The sequence below is a fragment of the Gallinula chloropus genome, assembly GCF_964237585.1.
Source record: "Gallinula chloropus genome assembly, chromosome: 11".
Classification (NCBI taxonomy): Eukaryota; Metazoa; Chordata; class Aves; order Gruiformes; family Rallidae; genus Gallinula; species Gallinula chloropus.
In genome coordinates, this window is record NC_140096.1 from 1,955,774 (window position 1) to 1,980,260 (window position 24,487).

At 45.6% G+C, this 24,487-nt stretch overlaps 1 protein-coding gene across 4 annotated transcripts in view; it reads right to left on the bottom strand.

The window, feature by feature from the left end:
• Positions 1 to 9,696: 9,696 nt before the first annotated feature.
• The window catches only part of FGF13 (fibroblast growth factor 13), a gene marked incomplete at its 5' end in the record, with an annotated part of 248,089 nt that continues 233,298 nt past the window's right edge, over positions 9,697 to 24,487 (bottom strand). For all 4 annotated transcript variants that reach the window (XM_084269244.1, XM_084269247.1, XM_084269245.1 and 1 more), the window contains 2 exons: positions 9,697 to 14,303; positions 15,524 to 15,722. In XM_084269244.1, the coding sequence (XP_084125370.1) occupies positions 14,167 to 14,303; positions 15,524 to 15,722 (336 nt within the window). In that variant the 3' untranslated portion in view covers positions 9,697 to 14,166. The remainder of the gene's footprint in view (positions 14,304 to 15,523; positions 15,723 to 24,487) is intronic.

Consider the following 24,487-nt stretch of genomic DNA (forward strand, 5'->3'; position numbering starts at 1 on the left):
ATGGTCCTGCAAGGATGCTGCAGGTCATAGGTGTGATGTGGAAGAGGGAACTCGCTGGGAAGGGCAGAAATCCACCCACGAGAGCAGAGCAAAATTTCTTCTGCTCTGCAAGTCTGAATTTTTGCAAGATTAAACTGGAATTCTGCACCTGCAAATGGAAGGCTTGTGTCCCTTTGCTTACTCTGGCCAAGCACACCCGCACCCACACAGCCCCAGCCCTGGCTTCTTCCTTCCAACTCCCCCCATCCCAGCCCCACTGCACTTTAGAAGGCAGATGTGTTTTATTCCCTCCCAGTTTCTTGTCAGGGTGCATTAGCTGCACTGAGCCCTGTGCGAGCTGCTGTTGTGGGGCCAGAGCCTTTTTTGCCACAGCTCAGCATCATCTGCAACACACCATGAAGTGATGAGGTGCAACTGGAGAGCTGCCAAGCGTCAGGGCAAGAGGAGAGGGGGTTTTAGCTCCAATAATGAAGCAGCGTTTCAAGCCCAGTCACAAGCCAGTGCTGGGTTTTCACAACAGAAATTTGGATTTAGAGGGTGGACTGTCTCCTGAATCCTAAAACCCATTTCCTTGTGCATTCTTAATTCTGCAAGTAGGTCATGCCTGCTCTCTCCCCTTGGGTACGGTGGAGACTTGACAGGTCTAAATAATAACTCTTATCTCTTTGCTCTTTGATGTTAGATGTCACTAAGTTGTTCCTTGCCATCCATTTTTCATTTCTACTCTTCAATTCCTCTGAAACTCTGCTGAACACACAGATAATGAAGGATAAGACATTTCTAGGTCCCACCAGTTTTTCTAGCATGTGATTTCTCCCCCACCCCCAACCTGCTCCATCACATTGTCCTGGTGTGGGACACAGGCTGGAAGGACCATGGCATCCTGTGAAATCACAGGGCATACAAAGCTGGTCTTGAAGCTGTGCTTTCAGCATGCAATGGCCACACTCAACAGCTCTCTCTCTCTGCCTGTAAAAGAAGCCACAATCTGTAGGACATGCCCAGGAATTCAGCAGGAATGTCTCTGTGGAGGCCACCTCCAGCTCACCTGGCTGCTGGGCACGGAGACTGCCTTATTGATGGGTAGATGAGGTACTTAGGGAGATGGTTTAGTAGAGGACAGGAACACCTGGACTCGATCTTAAAGGTCTTTTCCAACCCAGTCTTGCTGTGATTCTGTGAATGCCTCGGCACTGCTGATTCCACAGCACGATGCAAGGACAACCTCTCACACTTGTGTTTTACCTCCACGCATGCAGCTGAGTCTCTGTCACAGAGGTTTCACCTTCCACAGGGAGCCTTTTAAAGACCTTGCCCTAATTACAAAGCAATTCCAGTGACATTTTAAATTATGGGTGAGTTTTACATAATTCTTTTGATACGTGTTGTTATGACATATACAACATTCTCTTTGCCAGATGCAGCGAGTTATGTAAGATCTTTGTTTTGTGTCTGTCAGGATCATAGAATCATAGAATCCCAGACTGGTCTGGGTTAGAAAGGGACCCCAAGGATCACAGACTTCCAACCCCCTGCCACAGGCAGGGCCACCAACCTCCAGGCCTGGAGCTACTCAAGGTTGCCCAGGGCTCCATCCAACCTGGCCTTGAACACTCCCAGGGATGGGGCATTCACCCCCTCTCTGGGCAGCTTATTCCAGCCCCTCACCACTCTTTCTGTAAAAAACTTCCCCTTAATATCTAATCTAAACCTTCCTTCCTTTAGTTTTAATCCATTCCCCCTTGTCCTGCCATAATCTATCCTTTAAAAAAGTTGATTCCCCTCCTGTTTGTATGTTCCCTTCAGGGACTGGAAGGCTGCAGTGAGGTCCCCCCACAGCCTTCTCTTCTCCAGGCTGAACCAGCCCAGCTCCCTCAGCCTATCCCCATAGGGGAGCTGCTCCAGCCCTCTGATCCTCTTTGTGGCTCCCCTGACCCCTCTCCAACAGTCCCACATCTTTCTTGTCCTGGGGCCCCAGCTCTGGACACAGGACTCCATATGGGACCTCACAAGGGCAGAGCACAGAGGGACAATCCTCTCCCTGTCCCTGCTGCCACCTCTCTGCTGATGGAGCCCAGGATCCCATTGGCCTTGCGAGCTGCAAGATAACTGGAACCATGGCACAATTAACCAATACACTTTCAGAGGGCCCGGTGCTGCACACAGCAGCCACGATAGGACAGAGGAGCTTCATAAACTTTATTAAATTTCTATTAAATTCTATAGGCTAACAGTGGAGTTGATGCCACAGCGTTCAAACTGCAGCATCAGGTGCACAGGGAGTAGGGAAAGTCTTATCCTCAGACGCAGCCCCTTCTCCCAGGCTTCCAGTGATGGCTGATTATATGATGAAATGCTGGTTCCTCCACCGGGGCCCTGCCTCTGTCGCTGAGCAGACTGCCTGATGCAAATCAGTGGGCAGCCATTCAACAATCTGCTTTCTTCCCGTGGTTCAGCGTGTGGCCCCAGCCCTTGTTTACCGCAGCCCGCTCAGCCTTGCTGTAAAGATGAAATACTGTTTCCGCCTGGGTGTTTGTTTTTTCCCTGACACTCATTACTCCAGTCATGTTTGTTTATTTCACGTGCAAGCTATTAATTAATTTGTCTCTGCAAAGCCCAGTAAGGCAAGGGAAAAGCGTTATCGCTCTATAGATAAGGAACAGAGACGTGGAAAGAGCCAGTCAAGAATGTCAATTAATTTGGGATGTTCAACTTGAGATGCTCGAGAGCTGATATCTCTGTGCATGGAAGGAGTTATTTGCTTTGCTTTAGTGCTGCTGTGACTTCAGGCAGCTGCTGCCTGACCAGAGAGGCTGCCCAAAGCCCTTCCCAGGGCATGAGGCAACAGGCAGCAGCCAGATGGAGGGGCAGGGAAGAGGATGGTAGGATACATGCGACGTCTTCTTGGCTGGGATTTGCCTGGTGATGAGAGGAATTTTAAAACAAGAGGCTGAAGGAAAAAATGATGCCTTATAGCGGCCTCCCACTGAAAAGAGCCTATAAGAAAGCAGGGGAAGGACTGTTCATGGGGGTGTATAGCACTAGGATGAGGGGTGATGGTTTTAAACTTGAAAAGGGGGGAGATTTAGGTTGGATATTAGGAAAAAACTCTTCAATATGAGGGTGGTGGGTCACTGGCACAGGTTGCCCAGAGAGGTAGTGGAGGCTCCGCCCCTGGAGACATTCAAGGTCAGGCTTGATGGGGCTCTGATCAACCTGATCTAGTGAAGATGTCCCTGCTAACAGCGGGGGGGGGGCGGGGGGGGGTGTGGGGGGGTGGGCTAGCTGACCTTAGGGGTTCCCTTCCAACCTAACGCATTCAGTGATTCTATGATGTGACTTCACAGGAGCTTTCTCACCTTCCGTTTGCTCTGTAGGTGTTCAGGCACCAGCTCAGAGGTAGCAGCCTGTTACTGCCATCACATCCATCCCTAAGAGAGCCCAGCATGCTGTGCACATCTCCTGCAGTCTGAAAGGAGAAAAATCACCCTTCTCCTTCCATCACTCAGACCATAACACGAATGAGGACTCGTCTCAGGTAAGTAAGTACAGGGAAGCACAGGGATGCAGCTGCAGGGTCTGTGCTGAGCTCACCAGCCTCCTTGGCTTTCTTCAGATCATAATTTGGCAGCTCCCAGCCCATAAGTGAGAGACCTGAGAATGACTGCAGAAACTTTCACTTGTCCGAGTTCCAGGAGTATTTATATAATTTAATCAATACACTGCATTGATTTATTTGCACTAAGTAACTCCTTGGGATCTGGATAATAGGTAAGGGTGTGCATGGTGCTGCACAAACACATCATAAATAAATGTAGCTTAAAAATCAATTGCCAGATATTAGTGATTAATCTTATCATAGTAAAATAATGTGATGTCTGTCCATTATGGATTTTTTTTTTCAAAAAAAAATCTGACCTAAGAGGTTTCAGAGTCCTTTATTTCAGGAAGGCTGCCCTTTAAGCCAGATCGTACACTTTTTAAAAGGTCGTGGGGTTTAAATATCATGGCTACTTAGGAAGCACAACTCCCCGAGTGGTTTGACAGCTGCCTTCATCAGAACAAATCAAGGTCCTGTTCAAATAAGTGCTTGGCCGTTGAGGCTGAAGGCTGGGTTCTTGCAGGGGATTTCACACCACCGCCCTCTCTGACTGCTGGAGCTGAATACATGAGGTTCTGTAAAGGTTACCCTGCTCGTGTACATTAACCCTTGTGAGGAACAATCCAGGTATGCTCAGCCCAACAAACCCCTTTCACAGGCAGCTGAGCCAGACTAGACTGTGGCCAACAGCTCCATTACCCAACCTTGGTGCTCCCAAGCTCTGCGCCTTATCCATCCCCATCATATGTTATTATACAGCAAGGAGAAAATTCTTATTCTGTTTCTGTTCATTAGTTTTTTCCAAACCAGGACAAACTTTCTTGCCTTTTAATCCTCCTTACCCTCTCTTAACACATGAATGGTGGTGAGACAGGGCCACATAGTCCAGACATCTCTGTCATCTGCAGTTCTGGTGGGTCAATTTTCTTTTTAATAGGGAAAGAACTTTTGCAATCATTCCTGTGCAACTTTTATCTTACATAAAATGTCTTTCCCTCCCCCCCACCTCTCCCCACCCCCCTTTCTTTCCTCATGCTCTCTTGTTCATGCACTTTTAGGCACAGATCACTTGCTTTTGTATTCACTTTTAAGAAGAGCAGGTGATACTTGAGCTCCTTGGGTTAGGATGTTTTTGTTCCAAGAGTAGTTCTGGGACAGGGAAATGTGCACATTTGCTGCTGAACTCTAACCCAGTTTTACTGGTAAATTCACAGCCACAGCCTGAAGCCCCCTTGGACACAGGTGAGGTGTTTGGGCAGAGCACTGTTATCTATTGCATGTGTGAACTAATGCAAACCATCTGATTACAAATTCAGCTTACCAATCAATGGTTTCCTTCTGGCTATAGAGGCAAAGTTGGTTTGAGCCCAAGTTTCAGGTGATAAATAAAAGTGGTTAAAGCCACTGCTCCTCAGCTGCTAGCCCTGGGCCTGTTTGCTCCTGGTTGCAACACTCAGACATGATGAGCTCATTCATTTTGGCTGCCCTTTCTGTAAGCACAGTGGTTTTTTCCTCTCGGAGCCATTTTGCAGGAGGGTGAGGAGGTGACTTACCCTCTGCTCTGGGCAATCAGAGCGGCGGTTGGCTTCGGTGGCTCAGAACCAGATGGCTGGAAGTTTTATTGGCATTTAATGAAGACTCTTGGTACTAAGACAAATGCTTAGATCTGTAGGCAGCCCAACTTTCAGTAACTTCTTCACCACTTTTGAGTCATCCTTAATACCATCCCACTCAGCGGTTATTCCTAGGCCCACTCCCTCTTCCCAGCACTTTTTTTGCATGTATATTCTCTGTGAGCCCTGCTGGTGATTAACCTTTTCACCCCCGCCTTGTCTCATCAAGCTCCATCCAACTCTGTAATCTTTGTCAGTGGCTTAAAGCCTCCTGCATTTCCATGTCAGTTTTCAAAGACTTCAGATCTTTGTGCAGCGTTCTCTGAAGTTTTCAGCAGCCACTTCCCCTCTCCTGTTGCTGTGTTGGTCGAGGGGACTGGAGTCTGCTTTCCTCTTTCATGCCGTTGCTGAGCAGTTCTTCACCATCGTGTTTCACCCTGACTGATCAAAGCCTTTCCCACTGCAAACTTTGATCAAGAAGTACTTCTAGCAGAGTGTTGCTCCCTTCCTGCTCACCATACGTGGTGGGTCAGCCAGTACCAAGGGGCAATAGCAGAGCTGTGAGAGTGCTTGCATGAACAAGGCTAGCAGGGGTTTCATCTCCTGAACATTTTCCTTGCCTTGGCAAGGTGGATGGCTGTGTGCTCTAAGCCTGTGTTGCAGCACGAGGCATTCTTGGAGCTTGAGGGTGCCAAACCTATTCACACCAGTTCAGGCTGTTTGCCAGGGATGTCTTGTATGAGAAATGTGGGCTGGTGTATCAGATCAGTCTATCTATCTATAATATATATCTGTGAGTATTGATGTGTCTCTGTATATGTATTTTTCCTCTGTGTGTATGTGTGTGTGTGTGTGTGTGTGTGTGTGTATGTAATACACTCCAGTGTGCTTGCATGAAGACATTTTCCTCCTTGGCAGAACGCAAGCTCCGAGTGGGCTGCTGCCTGTCTGATGTGGAGCAGGGTGCAGGAATTCTGCCTTTGTCTCTGCTGCAAAAGAAAATGATTGAGAGCTGGCTTAGTAAGATGCCACAGAGAGATGTGCTGGAGGGGTGGGTTGGCGGCTCTGCTGTGGGTGAGCAGCTGCCAGAGGTCTGCTGGAGATGTGTAGCTGGGTAGGGATGGTCACACTGAGCAGGAGAAGGACCCTCAGCAAGTGATTGTCAGTGGGGAAACGCTGATGCGATGCTGGCTTTGCAGGGCAGCGTAGGTGCTGTGGGCCTGCCATGGGAGGCTGACACGTGCCTGGGCTCCACATTGTGCATCCAGGGCAGCTGCTTTTGGCAAGTTAGGTGAGATGTTAATGTTTAACTTCTTGAATGTGGATTAAATTTACAGTAAAGGGTACAACAGGACCAAGCATCAGCGACTGAGGTGAGACTGGTGATGTGTTCTTCAGTAGAGCCTCGGGGACCATCCAAGCAGAAGAGGACACTGGCTGGTAAGAGCAGCTCTGCAAGTCCTGGCTGGTTTACAATTTCCTTTGCTTTCTCTTTGTTTTGCTCAGTCTACCCTGATTAAGTGACCCTAAGATCCGTTGATTGAAACTCCCTTGAAAAACCTCATTGTATTATCTATTGCAAAATCTTTGTATTAATTAATATAAAGTGTTATTTTCACCAACATCTCTGTAGCAGGCGGGGTCCCAAGTGTTGCCACTACTTCCAAAGGTGTTAATTGTTTTTCTAAATGAGGAAAGTTTAAAAAAAAAAACACACCACTCCTTTAAACAACAACAAAACTTCTGCTTTTCTTAACAATGAAAGAAGTTTAATTTTTAAAGATCACTCTGTATTATTAACTTGCTTAATTATCAGGATGGATGGTTGGATGAGCAGACAATTAAAATAAGGAGAAGCTCAGAAAGAAAAGTTCATCAGTGCATTAGGCAGACAATGGGAGAAAGTAAAAGTATTTCAAGTACCATTTGAAGGAAACCATTTGGGAAGGAAATAGGATTAATTAAGTTTTGAACCGGTTAATTTTGTTATCTAAAAATATTTCACAGATTAACCACTGTGCTTCTGCATGAAGTAATAGCTGAGGTCCTTCAGCAATAGGGTGAATTGCTGGTTTAGATAAAGGTACTTCAAATCAGCAGGGAAATCCAGACTTGCTGGAGTCTGTGGTGTGTTCTGCAACAAGATTAGGATCCAGCCTTGAGACATCCCCAGCAGAGGAGCCTGAACTGTGCCCTATTATTTTGCTGCACTGTGTGTGGGTCAGGGTGTGAGTTGAGTCCTGTTACACTCAGCGTGGTTTTGCTACCCCTCATGGAGATGCTCTCTGATTCTTAGGCTGCACCCCCTCCACACCTTCCTTTACTGACCTTGTCCTCTTAATCATGAGCAAAGCAGCGCTTCTGCTTCATTACTCTAAAACATCTTTGGTAGAGCTGTAGCAGTGATCTGGAGGAACCTGCAGCAAAGCCACTGTCACCAGAAACACCCCTGAGCAGGAGTAAATTCCCTTCTGACGCTTTATTCCCACTACTGCTTCCCGTGAGCACGTGTCTGTGCAGCACCAGGGATGTTCCAAGTATCCTTTGGAGGGTCTCTGAGTACAACACTACTTCACATAAAGTCTTTTCTACGTTTTCTTTTCCTGTTTTCCTTGAGAGGGGTTCTGTAGACCTTTCCTCCACAGACCTGTCTCCCTGAGGTTTTGTCTCTAGGGCTGAGCTGGAGCTTGCAGTAGGAAAAAGAGGAGAGTTTTCACTGACTTTGGCTCAAACCTCACTATGGTTTTCTTCAAAACACATTGTTAAGAGAGCCCTGGGTTCTTGTCTATGTGAAACTTCCCTGCTGCAAAGGTTTGGAAATATGGAGCCTGTGCTGCTGCTCCATGTGCAGGTTCTGCTTTGTGTAACTGGGTCCAGTGACCGAATTAAACCAATATGCAAAGGAAGGGCAAGAGACTGACCCGCTCACCCTGGTTGGATAGGGCTTTTCTTTGTGCCTTAGTTTTCCTGAAGGTGTGGGTGACAAATCCTGACAAAATGACTTTTTGGAGCTTTGCAGTCTATTCACTAATGAATTAATTTTAAGAGGTGCCAACCACAGTCCTCCTAGCATCATTGCCACCATGGCCAGACACCCACAGCTACCAGCGCTGTGCCACCAGCTCCTCAGCAGCTCTTCTCCCTGCAAAGCTGCTGAATTCCCCCCAGGTTTCTCTGAGAGCATCACCTGAGCTGAGAGGGCTCTGCACAGGAGCACAGAGTGAGAACTGGCAGTCTGCTGTGTGTCCCCCCCTAAAATATCCCTCTGACAGCTCAGATGAGCCCCACTCAACATCTTGACAGATCAACCAGCTCTGTGTGCTACAAATGCTGGGACAGGGACGACTCCTCTTCCATCTACCAACGTGATGGCCCTTGGTGGAGGGTGGACACGTGACCCTTCCATTGGCATGGGGACAAGCTCAGAAAAGGCATTTGAAAGGCAACATGCGATGCTGGGAAACCTGTGGGAGATGAAAGCATTCACCCTGCCCCTCCTGTTGTTGAATTTAGGTGAGAAAGGCTAAACATATGTGGGGAAAAAATTACCCCTCCGGATGCTCAAAGGTAATTTTCCATACGTGGCATTTAAGAATCTTAACTTCCAAATCGTTAATAATGATCTCTGAAGGGCATAAACTGTCTTCCAGGTCCTGATGAGATGGAATAATTTATTACTTCAATTTCTCTGGTTAATGTAAAACGTGTTTCAAATTTGGGTTTTCCTTTAATATTTAAACTTCCCCGTGAGAGGAGCTGTGTAAGGGCAGGGTGACTGAGTGCCCCCCCCCCACCCCAGGCTGACGTGGCATGTTCCCAGAGCAGGACAAGTGCTGCTAACGCAGTCACTCAGCAGTAAAGCCATCATGCATGAGCAAACCCTGGTCTCCAAAAGGCACAAGCCTTGGTACCAACCTGCCAGGCAAGAGCAGGGCCCCACACCTCTGCTCCTGCTAGGGAAGGGATTTATTAAAATGGCTTTAAAAATGTGCCCTGTGATCTGAGTTGGGACTTTTAAGTTGCCAAGAACATCCTCCCCCAAAAAGCTGCTGTTACACAGGGTGGATTGCATGATAGGGCTTTTTCTTAAGAAACCAGCTTGTTTTATACAGCCTTTCTGCTATTCATTTTGGTAAGTGCTTTTTGGAGAGCCAAAGTCAGAGAAAACTCACAGTGGTTTCATCTTGGTCTTACACCATATAGGACACTGAGCTCCAATATTTAGAGTAGGCATTCCCTGAGCTGGTAAAATACTTTTCTGTGTCCTCCATGGAACAGGTTGAGGCTTCAGCAAACTGAAGGATCTCTCTGCGATGGTCTTGGCTTGGCCGCTCAAGTGGCTCCTCTGGCTGAGAAGCCGTAGGAAAAGGACAATGTTAACATAGGAAAGTAAAGCAATGGTGTAATGCACCAGTGATGAGGTAGAGAACCCTTAAATAAATATCTGCAGTGGCTAAAAATCAGAGCCCAGACGAGAGGGAGTCTGTTTTAGAGAGAATTATTTATTAGAAGATAGGAGGTTGTTACGTACAGATTCTGTCCTGCAAAAGTGTCCTGGTCATGGATTTGTCAGGGAGCCATTTAAACCTATTAGAGCTGGCTCTGGTCTCCATGCAGAGATACTCAAGACACAGCAGAGCTCTGCCAGACCTGGCTCTCATGCTGGGCCTCAGCTGGGGAGAGGTCTGGCATACCACAGCATCCCTGAGCTCATCACACCATCTTTATCCCACAGGAAAAGCCTGGCCCGTAGGCTGGCCACCAGTGGTGGGGACATCAGATGGTGCTGCAGAAGGGGCACCGCTCTTCCCTGGGGTGACTTGGAGCTATTTTCCCCAAGTAGGGAATTGTCTTCCATCGTGCCAGCGATGAACATGGCTGAGCAAGTGGCTATGGAGATACAACCATGCTATGAGGTAGCATGAAGGAAATTAATTGAAAAGAAGAAAATGGTAAAAGAAAGGTCTCTGTGATACAGAGAAAAATCTCTTCCCACCCTCCTGTGCCCCAAAACCAGGACAAGCAGGCAATGCCTGAGTCCCTTGCAGAGGCCTCCAAGAAAGCAGCTCTGACAGGTGGATCACAAAAAAGGCAGCAATTTTTTGTAGCATTGTTCCTCCCATTTCATGGGTGACCTGTTTCTTTTGGGTTGGCAGGTAGTATTTGTCAGCCTTTTGCCAGGTCTCCACACAGTCCTTGCCGTGGCTCAGGGCTTTGCCAGAGGAAGCCCAGGTGCATCACAAAGCTGCTGTGCTGGTTTTTGCACCTCCTGAGCCAACTCCAGGCCAGTGGTCTGCTGCATGGAGTGTGGGCAGCATCACTGGAGAAGCAGGGGCAAGAGAAATGGCAGATGAAAAGCATCAGCCATCATCACATTGGCACTAGAAGCAGGGCCTGAGCCCAAACGGGCTGCAGATGGTAAGTAAGTGGCTCGCAGCCAGTGCAGGGCTTGGTTTCATACCAGCCCCTGGGTTTTGCACTTGTTCCAGGGTGCATCTTACTGTCCTCTCACATTGGGCATGTGGCAGAGCTAGGTGGAGTGACCAGTGGCTATAAGTTTTGGGGTTTTTTTTTTTTGACAAACATCAACATGGACATTTTTTCCAATATCTAGCAGATTTCTTGAAGGAAACTTGTAAGTCTGTGATCTATTGAACGTTATAATTCATGGGTGCTGAAGGGTAAGTAAGTGAAGTCTGGTTCCTAAATCTGATCCTCTACTGAAGCCACACTCCTACCTACCCAAGGGGCTTTGCCATCTACATCAGAGTATCACCTGCATGTCACTATCTGTGAAGGCACGTTTAAGTCTTCTTATTAAATCTCAGTCTGTGGCTCCAGGGACTACAAGTAAAACCCTGTGCATGATACCCCATGTTGCCCATAGTGCACATGGGAGACACTATCAAGGGTATTCTCCTGTCAGTCCACAGTACCCTGAAGGAAGAACTATTATTGGAACAGGTTTATAAAAAAAAAATTAAAATAATTATCAGAATCAGCTGCTTATGGCTCATCTGTCACCAGATCTCTCTCCTCAATCCACAAGTAGTGTTTGTTAGCTTGGTATGTTAGAAACCTCTGAAACTAGGGACTATGGCAGTGAATGCTCACAGCTGATGCCACTGTCAATAGGAAAGATGGGCCAGGGTACAGACCTCAGAACAATTTGTGAGATGAGCATTTTTCTTTCACTGCAGATGACCTTCAAGATTGGAGGTACTGGAGATGGGAATAAGAGCAAGGATGCAACTGTAAAGCAAAGCGTCAGACCTCCAGTTATCTTTAGGATGGTAAATGCTTGGAATTGAACAATGTATCTAACTAGCTTTGCCACAAATATATCTATTTTTATTCAGGTTTTTATGTTCCTAAGGCACTCAGACTCCTTTTTTTGGAACATGGACATCATTAAATCTGGTATCTGGGGTTGGAAGCATTAAGAGAAATGTTCCACAAGGGCACGGTACACTTGGCTGAAGGGAACAGACACTCCTGGCTCACGGAGTTATCAAAACCACTGGAGCAATCACAGATGCATCTTCAATTTTTAAGGATTTATCTGGCATTTGTTGTGCTCCCACCTTCTTTACTCTTGGTAAACAGGTGAGATGAGGACTCCCAGGCCCTCTGAAGGCCGGCAAGTATTTGGGAGGGCAGTGCCCTACTCCAGTATGGGAGCTCAACAAGCTGGAGCTCTTTGCCTACTACTTGTCACAGAGCAACAAATCCAGGGGGTTTATGTGGAACATAATCTTCTTCCCTCCTCTCTCAGCCCCTTTTAAAAAAAACAACCACAAACATTGTCCTAGCCTCACCTGAGGTCTAATTCCAGCTTGGTCAAGTGGGAGGGACAGAGAGAAAACAACAGAATACCTGATGTTATTTTTAGCTAATATTTATAGGTAGTTTTTGTCTCTATTTTCCATTACGCCCTTCCTTCCAGAACTGGTTTGTCAGCCACCAGTGGTGGGAACTTGGTCCTCCTAGAACTTCTCAAAACACCTTAATGAGTGAAGGTCACCTGTCAGAGCTGCCCAAGATGATGTTTTTGTAGCAAAAGGGAAGTAAGAGGGACATTTTTCTCTCCAGACCACGTGCATGAATGCAGGAGGCACAGGAGCCGTATTCCTCAAGCCCAGATAAAGCTGCGTGCCCGCAGCGATGCACAGCACACTCTGAGCATCCTCAAGGTGCTACTCTGGCACAACTGGTGTTAATGTACCAGCTATCTCTGGGAGCCCTGTACTGCGGGGAGGTGTGCTTGGGGGGGTTATGCTACATGGCTGTGCTAAGGTTGTCTGATGGGGAGGGCAGACACAGAGAAGCTGGAGCAGCTCAAAGCAGCGGAGGGCAATTCACTGGGGCTCCGGCAGCGTGCGCAGCAGAGGAGACGTCACCAAGACTTTGTGGCACTTAATTGTCACTATGTTTTGAGTATCTCAGCTGGGCATGTAGGACCAGTTCTAGCAATTGCCAAAAGAAAGACCGTGTTCTCATTTTTATAGTGTATGGCATTGCAGGGGAATAACCCATTACACAGAAAGACTCCAATTTTTAATAACAGTATCTTTTATAACTTCATAATTGAACTGCCAACCCTTTCCCTTTCCCTTAACCACCGATGTACATCAGATAATCAAACGAGCTTTTTTTTTTAAAAAGTACATCTTAATATAAATAGTTTATTCAGTGCATGGTTGTGTATACAACAAATAATAAACAACTCTGGCGTACGAGGCAGAAAGCTGCCCGCACAGAACTATGTCAGTTTTGGAGCACAGAATCCAACGATGATTAATGCACAAAATCTTACACATCATGCAACTCTATGCCAATATTCCAACTTTCTCCCATGCAACAGACATGATGACCTAAATGGAAACCTAACTACGTTTTTTTTTCTGTTTTAAACAATTGTTTCCAATAGCATGTATAAGTATATGTTGTTTAGGGGGTAACCTGTCCTAACGCTTCCTCCTACACAATATTCACGTGCCCGTTACAGTGAAAGGACTTTTACAAATAAGACGTTTCTTATAAAAAAATTAAGTCACCTTAATTCCACAGTTTCTGTCTTTAGAAAAGAAGCCACGACAATAGTTTAACATGACACACAAAATGGAATTAAGAGAAATCTACACTGGAGGATAATTTTATCCCTTTCTGTTAACTTCCATTTGGGATAACAAAACAACTCAATTCCTACAGACTGGGGTTAGCACAAGAACTTTACCAGAAACTACAAATCTATAAAAATTTATATTTCATTGTGTTTAAAACCACAAGAACACTGTTTGCTTGAGCCTGAGACACCAACTCTCAGTTCCAACCCTGAAGTTTTAATTATATTTTTAAAGACATAGCTTTAAAGACCCATTGGAGTTCAGAAATCAAAAAGTTGCGCTATTCCAAATTAAAGGATAAATTTTTTTATCAAGCCTTAGATATAAAACGGTAAGCCAAGGAAACAACAGAGTTTACATCTTTGTTTTTTTGTTTGCCCCTATAAAACATACAAGCATTAAAATTTCCTTTGAAGAGCAAAAGTGGTCTTTTTTTTCTGAGTTGGAAAGCAAATTCTTATCAGCAGTGAATGCTGTGAAATGTTTGTTTTGTTTCGTATTCCACAAAGCATAGGAGAGAGAGAGAAAGAGAGAGAGAGAAAAAGAGAGAGAGAGAAAGAGCTGGACATTTCTTCTCCGAGATTTATTCCGCAGTTATGTTTGCTGGCTATCCAAGTGCCTTGTGATATGCACAAGCATATTCTACATTATTGGGATATATCCTCTGACAACCAGTAGATCTAATGGCTGATAAACGAGTGACCTATGCAAGTTCGGTGGCTTGTCCTGGGCAATTGAACGTTTGGATGAAAGACTGCTAGTAAGAATTCAACTGCATCCAGAGGTAAGGTTCTGTTTAGAGAGCACTTGGCTTGCCTGAACCTGGCTACGTTGACTCGTTTTGGCTCATGGATTTACCCCCGTTTAGCACTCCTGAAACGCTTCTGCTCTTTGTTGGGGTCCCACTTCCAGATCTTGAGAACTCTGTGAGATCGTGGAGGGAAGGCTCTTTGTACATGGCCACTGCAAAGCAAAAGAGAGGCAGCACATCAGCACTTGTTACGGGCTACTCGGTCTGTTGGTGCAAAGTTCGGCTGCAAAATGTTGGGAGTTTTCATTCAGCAGGATGCAACATAAGGAGCAGATGAAAGAAACACGGCACAGAGACCTATTTCAAACCTAGAAACCTCTGAGCTTCTCTTCAGGGGATTGACATTTAAGAGAAGGGAAAACAACCAGATCCCTCCCTCTCCCAGTTAAATCACCCACTTACCCACTGCACTTACCAAAGTCTGTTAAGCTAGACCTAAGCTGATAGAAATCACCATTTCCTTACCACTGATGAAGCAGCATTGTCAACAGCTGTGATTTGACCTGTTATTTGTATACAGAGCCTAAGCAGGTGAGTGCAAAAATGGGTTTTCAGTCTTCTATTTCCTTTGTTTTCACACACATTAGAAGTGAGGATGAACCTCAACTTCAATTGCCTAAAACCTAGTCCTAAGTGTGGACCGCCAGACTAGTCCAGCATGCACACAGGGCTAGGTGCCTTTGAGATACCCTCTCACGTTTCAAAATGATGCTGCCTTAAAAGGCTACTTCTGAGAGCACAGACCAGAAGCAGAGGGTGTCATTCCTCTTAAGGAAAGAGCACTGGAGAACAGGAGCACCTCCATACATTGACCGAGATCTCCCCCTTTGCATTGACCAAAGAGGGACCCGAGTCTGACCACAGGTCTGATTCAGATGCCTTAGTAAACTGGGATGACCCTGGGTCCTGGCCTGTAATACACAGCATTATACATATGAACTATTACCTTTAATGTCACCTGCTGATCCCACATTAATTGCACACATTAGAGCTTTATGTCAGGCAAAGACAGGCAGACAAACATCCTGTAACATAAGGCACAGATTGACAAGCTATACAGCAAGCCCATGATGGCCTGTGAGCAGATGTTTGAGCCATTCCAGGTAGATTCTTCCTTCCTGATAATGGAGACACTGGGCACAAAGAAACTAGTATGCACATGCAGTTAGGTTTGAGGTAATGTAGAGAAATGCAGAGGTAACATAAAGAAACCTAAACCCCATAGCTCTGGTTAGCTTAACAGTGTGTTACAGGACATTCTCCTCCTGTGACAGGAGTAGCTGAGCCCATCAAATATGTATGTGCTGCAACTAAACATCTCTGACACGAGGTAATGCCAGTTCAGAGAGATGGAGCAAACCCAAGCAATTACCTTTTAATGGTTTTGGAAGAAAGTGTGCTGCAGGTTTGTTTTTCTTCACGTGGTTTCCCTTCATTATTTCTCCTTCTTTGTTAAGCCCCAAATACCAACCCCGGCCAGACTGCTGCTGTCTGTAGATCATCGAGGAGTACGTCACGTAGTAGTTTTCAAATACCGATTCTTTGAACTTGCATTCAGGTGTAAAATGTTCCTGTAAGAAAGTAACAGATCAATATGTGCAGCGCTGCACCTCCCCTGAGGTAATGAGAAAGCATCCAATATTTGCCGTGGTCCCCATGGCAAAGAGGCAGACCTTTTACCTTCCAGCATCCAATTATGAAACGTGGGCCCTGGAAGTATTAACATAAGAGTAACACAATTTGAAACCTGTGAAAGGATGCTGTGAGCAGCTCAGAGCAGTGCAACAAAATCTTCTCGAACGATGAGTAAAAAGCCTAAGTGAAGAATTATTGATTGATGCAACTAATGGACATTAGGCAGACGTAGCCCAGATGTCGACCCCAAGGGACCAGCTATGGTCCAGCCTGACAGGCGAGGCCACATAATGCCTTTGTGCATTAACTGCTGATCTGAACTGCTGATGAGGAAAATGCAATACAAATTCAAAGCTGGGATGCCATGGGTAAATGGTCATCTCTTACTAACCCAGCAATATTAAGTTAGCTTGTAGCAGCTGCCTCTTTAGTCTAATCCATGCTCTTTCTCTGCCCAGTGTACCACGCACCGAAAGCCCAGCTGTCAGAGACCCACGCAGACAGCAGCCTCTGTGCTGGGACTGGCAAGAGTTAAAGGAGACCATGGCTGAAAGCTTACAGGATCAAGCTTTAGTCTTCACATTGAATTGCACTGCTGCTTCTGAGGAGACAGCATTGTGCTAACAGTTAAAACAAAGAGCAACAATCCAGGGGAGAGGCTTTTTCTTCTTGGCTTGCACTGTGCAAAGGCTTTGACTCAATTAATCCCTTTTGGCACTATTGCCCAGGTTCAGAAAAGGATTCAGACATGAAACGTGTCTTGGAAGAACCCAAGACCAAAATGCCAGTCCTGACAGCACCACTCATCTGCCTCCTAGCACCTCTGGTTGCTTCATGTCCTCCAACATTAAAGGTTCTGATGTCTCACCTGTGGACCCATAAAGTCCATACAATACGAAGGAGCAAGGGCTTGGTCTGGTGATGCAAACGTTAAGGTCGCAGCCCTGCCTGTGTTCACATCACACAGCAACCAGCTGTTTGCTGGCCTTTCCTTGGGAAGGCAGTCAGCTTCAGTGGAGCTGCCCTTGTGCCTAAAGTATCCTACAGCAGCGTGAAAGAAAGGAGGAAAAACTGCACTTGCATAAGGATTGCAATTTTGATTTAAAAAAAAAAAAAATCAAAGGAAATTAAATGTCTCTGGAGCTTAAGATGTTCTTAGCTCCTTTCTCAAATATTCTCAAGTGAGAAAAAGATGTTTAAAAAAAAAACCCCACTGTGCCTTTTCTGCACATCTTTTGCCATCTTGTCTTCTCACAGGAAAAAGAAAAAAAACCCACCCCCTCCCATCCTCTGACTGGTGTTTGCTTCACCAAAGAATGTGAAGTAAGCAATTTTCTTCCTTTATTTTTTTTCTCTCTCTTCAAGCTAATTGGCTGTTATTTAGTTAATTGATGATTGGTTTCAATTGCTGTCAAACGGGGCCAGTCACTGCAGTTTTGCAAGCTTTCTAAATAAAAGCCTCCCATCAGCATGCCCTGCCCAGCACCAGCCATGTTAACAACGACTATTGCCAGTGCATCATCCAATTAGCAGCAAAATGGGAAACTACAGTGCTCCCACCGGAAGATTATGGTTTACGTGCAGTAATTTGGAGCTGTTTTGGGTACAAAATGCCTGCTCACACACAGTGGCAGAGGGTCAGATTGCAAACAGAACCACACCGTTTACTCTGGCTCTCTCAGGACCCAAGTTAACCTCAGTGTGAGCAGCCGGAGCCAACACAGTCACTGGAAACAGAACGGGGAGACAGACAGACAGACACTAAAATCTTCACCCCTGGTTTTTCCCTTGGTCGTGATGGAAGCCTTGTGCTGCTGTGAGCCTGTGGACAGCCAGGCACCGGCCTGATGGTGCACACCGTCCCCCCTGAGCATTCCAGGCAGCAAGCTCCTCCTGGAGCATCCTGCAATCCAGCAGCCACCATGGTGGTGACTCCTCACGACAAACAGGAGTGCATGGAAACAAAGCCAACTCTCCCTAACGTGCCTGGTTACCACACCAAACTTCCTTCCAGTCTCCTAAAGCAGAGCACCTCATTAACCTGACTGGCTTGGCACAGAATCCAGCTCCTTTGTCTTGACTGACACCTGCTTAATTCCTCTGCTACGGCAGCAGCTTGGGAACGGTGCTGCACAGTGGGAAAGGCATCCTCCTTGCCAAATAAAAGTTGATCCCACATGAGCTGTTTGCAGAAGCTGTGGTGCTCTGCTTGCACCTGAATGCTAAGCAGCTCCTTACCTTTTGCAAGTGTTCATTCCCACCCATCACTTGCCATTAGTTTAATCCAGTGTGCGTCTTTCCTGCTCATTAAAAAAAGAGAATGGGAGAGAGGAGCTCTAAATGGGGACCACTAGCAAATGTCCTCCCGATTTGGAGGGGTATTACAATTTAAATGTACTTGAGCTTGGCAAGTCTATGTGCCAACCCAACTGGGTATGGACTGGGCTGCTATCAGCACATCAGTGCTAAATGCTCCGCAGAGCAGCAAGTGCAAAAAGGGCATTATGTTATCTTTGCTGGCAAATGCTTTAATAATGTACTAAGGAAGTGCAAGTTAACGCTGGGAGAGGACAGAGTGCCCCAATTAAAACTGATCTTTCCCAGTTCATACAGTCAGTGCTACTGAAAATTCATAAATACCAGTCAGTCTTGAATTATAAGACTGCTTTTCCCCTCCCTGTCTCTCAGTTGTCATTTGTCCATCTTTGCAATGAAAATAATTTGAATGAGTTCTGAGAAGCCAAATATTGCTAATATATTGTTCCATAAAACATGGAAACATGGAAAATAGGTATTTATGTGAAATAATATTTCATCAGGGATGATGGCACTGACACAACGTTAAATCGTACTCACCCAAGCCTCTCACACATGCACCCTAACAATATGAATGAATGAATAAATACAATTTAAAGAACGTGCTGGATTCACTGTAGTCATGACTCAGCCATGCTTAAGTAAGCAAGAAGATGAACTGTCAGGAGGTTCTTGGTTTTGAGCTGATCAGCTGAACTACTGAAATGTTTCTTCATGAATAGATCTGCAGCTGCATTAAATATGTGAAAAATAATTCAAAAGGAATAATTTGGTGTATGATAATATGGTAAAAAGGCCTTGTAGCATACACTTAGAGTGGCTGTATTTCCAGGCAGCTGACTAGATTACATCTAAAATAATCCAGTCTCTTCCATACAAATAGTGCATTATGGGTCTGCCAAGGTTGAAAGCTAAGACACTGTAAAAGCAGAGCTGGAATTCTTCCTGCTCTGATTGTGCAAAAGCCATGTTTGAAGCCATAGACCATCCAAATTACCAGCCATCCCAGCCACCTACACTGGATGGAATATAAATTACACTGGCCCCCAAAGGATCATGATCCAAGAATTCAGACTTCCCATAGACAGAAAAGGGGAAATCTGCATTAAGGAAAGGTATTTAGTGCCCTCAGGTTTCTCTCATAAGGAAAGCAAAGACACTTGCTCCCTACTACCTATTGCACACTGTATTAGAATTGTGGATGCCATCAGCAGGGAACATCACCAAATACTTTACAGAGTTCAGGCCATTAGGTCAATACTGAGTTGGCTAAATGGCTGAACATCATGAATGTCCTGCAGCTACCCTACAGCAGTTGTCCAGAGCAATCAGAAATTTTATACAGATGGAGCAGGGGTGTGAATAAACAGCAAGAACAGAATTAAATTTGAAAAGTAGTTGGGAAAAGTATCAGGTATTTGGGAAACTTGGAAAATGTTCTTAAATATTGAGCATATAATCATGTTCCATGTGAGCAACGACTTTGCTTATGGGATTTATTCTTTGTTTTCTCCACCTAATGAAAATTGGATTTTTTTTTTCCCCCTCCATATCCTGATTTCGTTCAGGACTAAAATGTAGCCCAGGATTCCATTCTATAATCATGAATTTTTGAAGGAGTCTCTTTACAGGCTCCAGACTAGTGATTTTCTGCGCCACCGAGCCTGCCTTTTGTTATTAACAGAGATTGATTTTCTCCATCTTGGCATGTGAAGTTCCAGGGTGTATCCTCTGGATCATCACCCTGTAATGTGCAGTGATACCAACAGCACAAGACATGAATACTCCAACTGCAGCATTATCAGAAATAACAGCTTTTAGATCACCAGTGTGAGAAGACCCTCTGAAAACAGCTTTTAGATCACCAGTGTGAGAAGACCCTCTGAAGAAACTGGTATTTTGTGAAGCCACCAAAAGCTGTTTGCTAGGGGAATGGAAGCTTATAATTATCTTGAAGCAATTTATCCTGGATCAGACATATTATAGTTCCCATAGGTAGGTTCCAGTGCCATTGTATGGTCCATTTTACTTAAATTTGCCTATTTTGAGGAATTCCAGTGATTTCAGAAGACTGTTTGACCATGTAATGATGACTGAATACACAGCAAGACAGATGCTCATCAAAAAGCTGTGTGGGCTGTTGAAGACAGATGCTGTATCAGTGCAGTGAGGAGTTTGATTTTAGCTATGCCTCATCCAGGTGAGTTCTCATAGAGATCTCCTAGGTACCGCAGGGCCCTCAGGAGGTGAGGTAAAGCTGAATGAACTGCTGCTTGAACACAAAACTACAGCTGAACAGGAATGTGTGGGAGGCTGCCATTCCCCTCGGGTTCACTGCACGTGTGCTGGGCCCGTGAGCATGCAAAGAAAAGGTTAAATTCAAAATTTTATGGAAAAGGTGTGCAAAACTCTTTCATTGGGAAACCTGCTTACAGGCAGGAATGGTAGGAAGGCAGTTTTCCTGGCAGGTGATCCCACCCAACTCCACAGAATGGAATTGCCTGGGATAGACAGTGCAATAAGCAGGAATGTTATCAAGTGAAACACAAACTGTCAGGGGGGGTGCGTAAATTAATTTAGGACAAAGCTTCCAGAAAGAGTAAACCAGAGCCCAAGGAATCAGCTGGGTATCCAGCATCTCCAGAGTAAGCTTTCAAGGTATTTCACTAGGTATTCTCTGAGTCTATGGGAAAGGCACTGAGAATATCCCATGATTATTCCCTTGACGTTGTTCCTCTGCACAGCACAAACTCAGGGAAAAATGCTCCCAATGAACTGAAGCAGAAAAGGTTTTAATTACAAATAGAGAGATTTAGAGGTTTAAGTTTTGTTCATTACTAACCTTATCAGTGACTCAGTTGTGAAAAGTTGCCCAAGTCATCATTGCCCAGATTTTTAAGTGGCTTTTAGGCGCATCGATAAATACCTATTTAAAGCTTGGTGCGTCACCTCTCAGCATGGTCTGCCCATGCAATGGATGTACTGCCTGATGACCCCGGGGAAAAAGACTCAGCAACTGTTAGCAACCATGAAATTTAATTGAGGTAGGAGCTATGTGTGATGATATTATTGTTCCCCTGTCTTCTGGTGATGCTTCACTTCTACAAGCGCGTTGATTAACCAAAGAACTCCTCAGTTGGGGCAAGAGAACCAACGCATAATACACACAGAAAGAAGGCACTTGTCTGATTACTGCTGCAGAGGAAATTAATTCCACTAGAGAAAGTCTGTAATAGGGTTTGAAAGTCTGCAATAGGGTTTGAAAGTTCTGTAAGATGCCTGGGAGAACACCTCACAGGTGTCAAACACAGGCCCCTTCCCTAGCCTGGCCCACAAAGCCATGAGATGTAATTTACTGCAGATGAATAAGAAAAAGAGAAGATTTTGCACCCAAATGCTTCTCTTCTGCATGGATGCTGAGCTGCACCAAACATGCATCCCTGACAACCCTGGAAGCACAGTACATACAGAGAGGAAAACCTCTGCCATTTCCTGAATGATCAAGTCCTCTATAAGTAATTTAATACTTTCTAACACTTGTACCTACCTTTTTAAAATTAAGTGGCTTTAGAGCACCAGACCTAGTTCAAAATCAGTGACATTCCAATACGCTGAAAGGAAGAAACTAGTCTTTAAACCCTGCCTGTTTTGTGAAATTCGGGAAGGTTCATTAAGCAGTATGTGCCCATCAAGTTTTTTGAGGGCTCTAAACCAGACCAACTGAGAATATTTGTCTACTATAGACCTGCTGTTACCTAAAAATTGGTTTTTAAATGATATTTAGTTTTTATTGTTTCACACAGACTGAAGTTTTGTTCCTGCTTCTGCATCTGTAAAGGGAAGCCTATGCTTAACCTGCAGTTAAGCCTCTTTGGAGAGAGAGCAAGGACTTAGGGCTAAAAAAAAAAGATTAGAATAACTTTCTCCATGTGTAGCCAAAGGTTTTATTGTATAATAAAACTCTGTGACTCATAGACTGTGGTCCCAGGTTTGGTCAAGGACTGGCTAACATCACTACAGCCTCTGAATACAGTAATCTCCAGCTGAAAAACAGGAGATGGAAGTCTCCTGCCAGTTCTCCCTGTACTTCCACACTCTGATTTCTTATTCTTCTCTAAGTATGTGCACTGATCATCTTTGGACAGTGAACTTGCTGGACTTTGGACATGATCTGCTACAACTCATGATCCTCCCTCCCATAAGGGAAAGAAACCTTCCTGGGTGAGCCAGCCTCTGAGCAGGTCAGCTGAAAAGCAAGAGCTGCCTCACTGCATGACTTGCACAGACATCACAGAAAACAGGGATGTTGGAAAAGATGTGCTCCCTGAAATCACACTGGGAAAGATCCTGCCAGCTCAACCTGGATAAAAAAATCAGGTCATCCTTACACCACCGAAGGTACCCGAGGCAGGTAAGCATCTACACCTAGTCCATAGGTAGCTGTGCATAGTGTCTCAATGCCCAGAGCCCGCTGAGGCTGGCTGTTTATTTCAGCAGCCAGGGGACCATGTCAGCTGGAGAACCCTGCTCCCTTCCAAAGCTGCAGGAGAACTCCCTTTTCCTGCAGTAGGCTCACGATTTTCCCCAGAGCAGCCAGTCCTTTTCATAATTTTCCTAAGCTCATTATCTCTGCTCCCAGCAACAGCAGCTTCCACAGGTGAAGCAGCCAGCACTGTGCAAAACATATTTAAAACATTTCCATTGTTGTTATTTATCGTAAGCAAATTTCTTGTCTTATTTTTTTGCAGCTTTCTTCTCTCAGCTTTTAATTTTGGAAAAACCAGCACATAAAAGTACCCAGCGTGCCTCTTCTGTGCCATTCATTACTCCACATCTCTCTATCGTGTCTCTGCTTATTCATCTCTTGTCTTAACTAAGCGGGCCTAATCTTTTTAAATCTCTGCTCATATGAAAGGTTCTCTGTGCCTCTAATCATTTCCATTACCCTTCACTGAATCCTTTCAATTTTTTCCCCCCTCTATCATTTCCAGAACTGAAACAACATTTAAAAAGAGGCTGCACCATCCAGTTGTGTAACAGAGGTAAGATATTTTCAGTCACTTGTCTTATGACAAAGTAAAACGGTCTCTGCTGTTCAGCCTCACTATTGTGCATTTGTACCCAAGTTCTCTACCTTTTAAGTTGTGTCTCTGATAAATACGGTCCAATTTCATGGTATTTCTGACCCTCTGATCAGCCAGCGTACCCGAGCTTAAAACTTAAAGGGAGGGAGAAGGAAGCAAGAGGCAGATAGGACAGCTTTCTTCCCCAGAACTAGAGCAGAGCGCCCCAAAGATGCACAGCAACCTATTTTATAACACACCCATTACTGCACAGATAACCTGCCAGCCACTGCAATCAGATTTCTAAGCAGTTACAACCGACATCAAATCCTGGTATTGTCCAATCTCTCTGACACAGCTGTTGTGCAGAATGGCCTCAGCTTAACCGTGTCAGGCATTATTAAAAAAAGTTATCTAAGTTGAAAAACTCCTTTTAAAGCATGGGGCCCACTTTAACAGTTAAAGGCAGCCCTACACCCCACTCGTTTTAGTGGCCAAGCCTGGAGCCCATCGTCAGTCACTAAAAACAGCCAGTGGCATAAGATGCCGAAGGACCAAGAGGAGCCTGAGCCTTAAGAGACACTGCAACTGCCCTATTCAGAGGGAGCTACCTGTGGTTTGTTTCTCCAAGTTGGTAATTGCCTGCCAGCTCTCTCTTTGGCTTTGGCTCACCCTCAGTGGGACACAGGGGCAGAGAAACCCTGCAAAGCTCTCTTCCTTCCACTGAGCAGCAACAAGCTGCAGCAAGGATGCTGCACCGAGGAAAAGTCATTCCATCAGGCAGATGAGCATGGCACGAAGGGACACCACTTTGTCACAGCCTGGCTGCTGCCAGGGGGAGATGTCTGTAAGCTGGCAAGAGCAGCTGAGAAAGAAACTGCGTTCCTGTCCCAGTAGCCCTTTTACACAATTACTCTTGTATTCGTCGACATGATCACTGCCACTGGGGGAAACCCACACTGCTGCTGCCGGGGCTGCAGAGTGCAGGGTGGCAGCCGTGGGTTAATTTGCTCCTGGAACAAGGTGAATTGGCCAGCATTTGTTAAACCCTCACCTGGGAGCGAGGGCCAAGAAGGGCAGCACAACCCCTCCTGCTGCCACATTGAATGGCTGGGCTGTACCATCCCGAAATGCTGCTTGCTGCTGTGTGGGCTGTGAGGGGCCATTGGGAGGCAGGGAAGCTGCAATGGGGCTGGGTGAGCAGCAACAGCCAGAGCAGAGAGGATGGGCAACGATGCTGGAGCACCGCGTCACCAACCTCTGATGCTTTTGTGGTCACAGCTCTCCCAGCACCAGGGAGCTCCCCAGATGGGCGCTGCAGA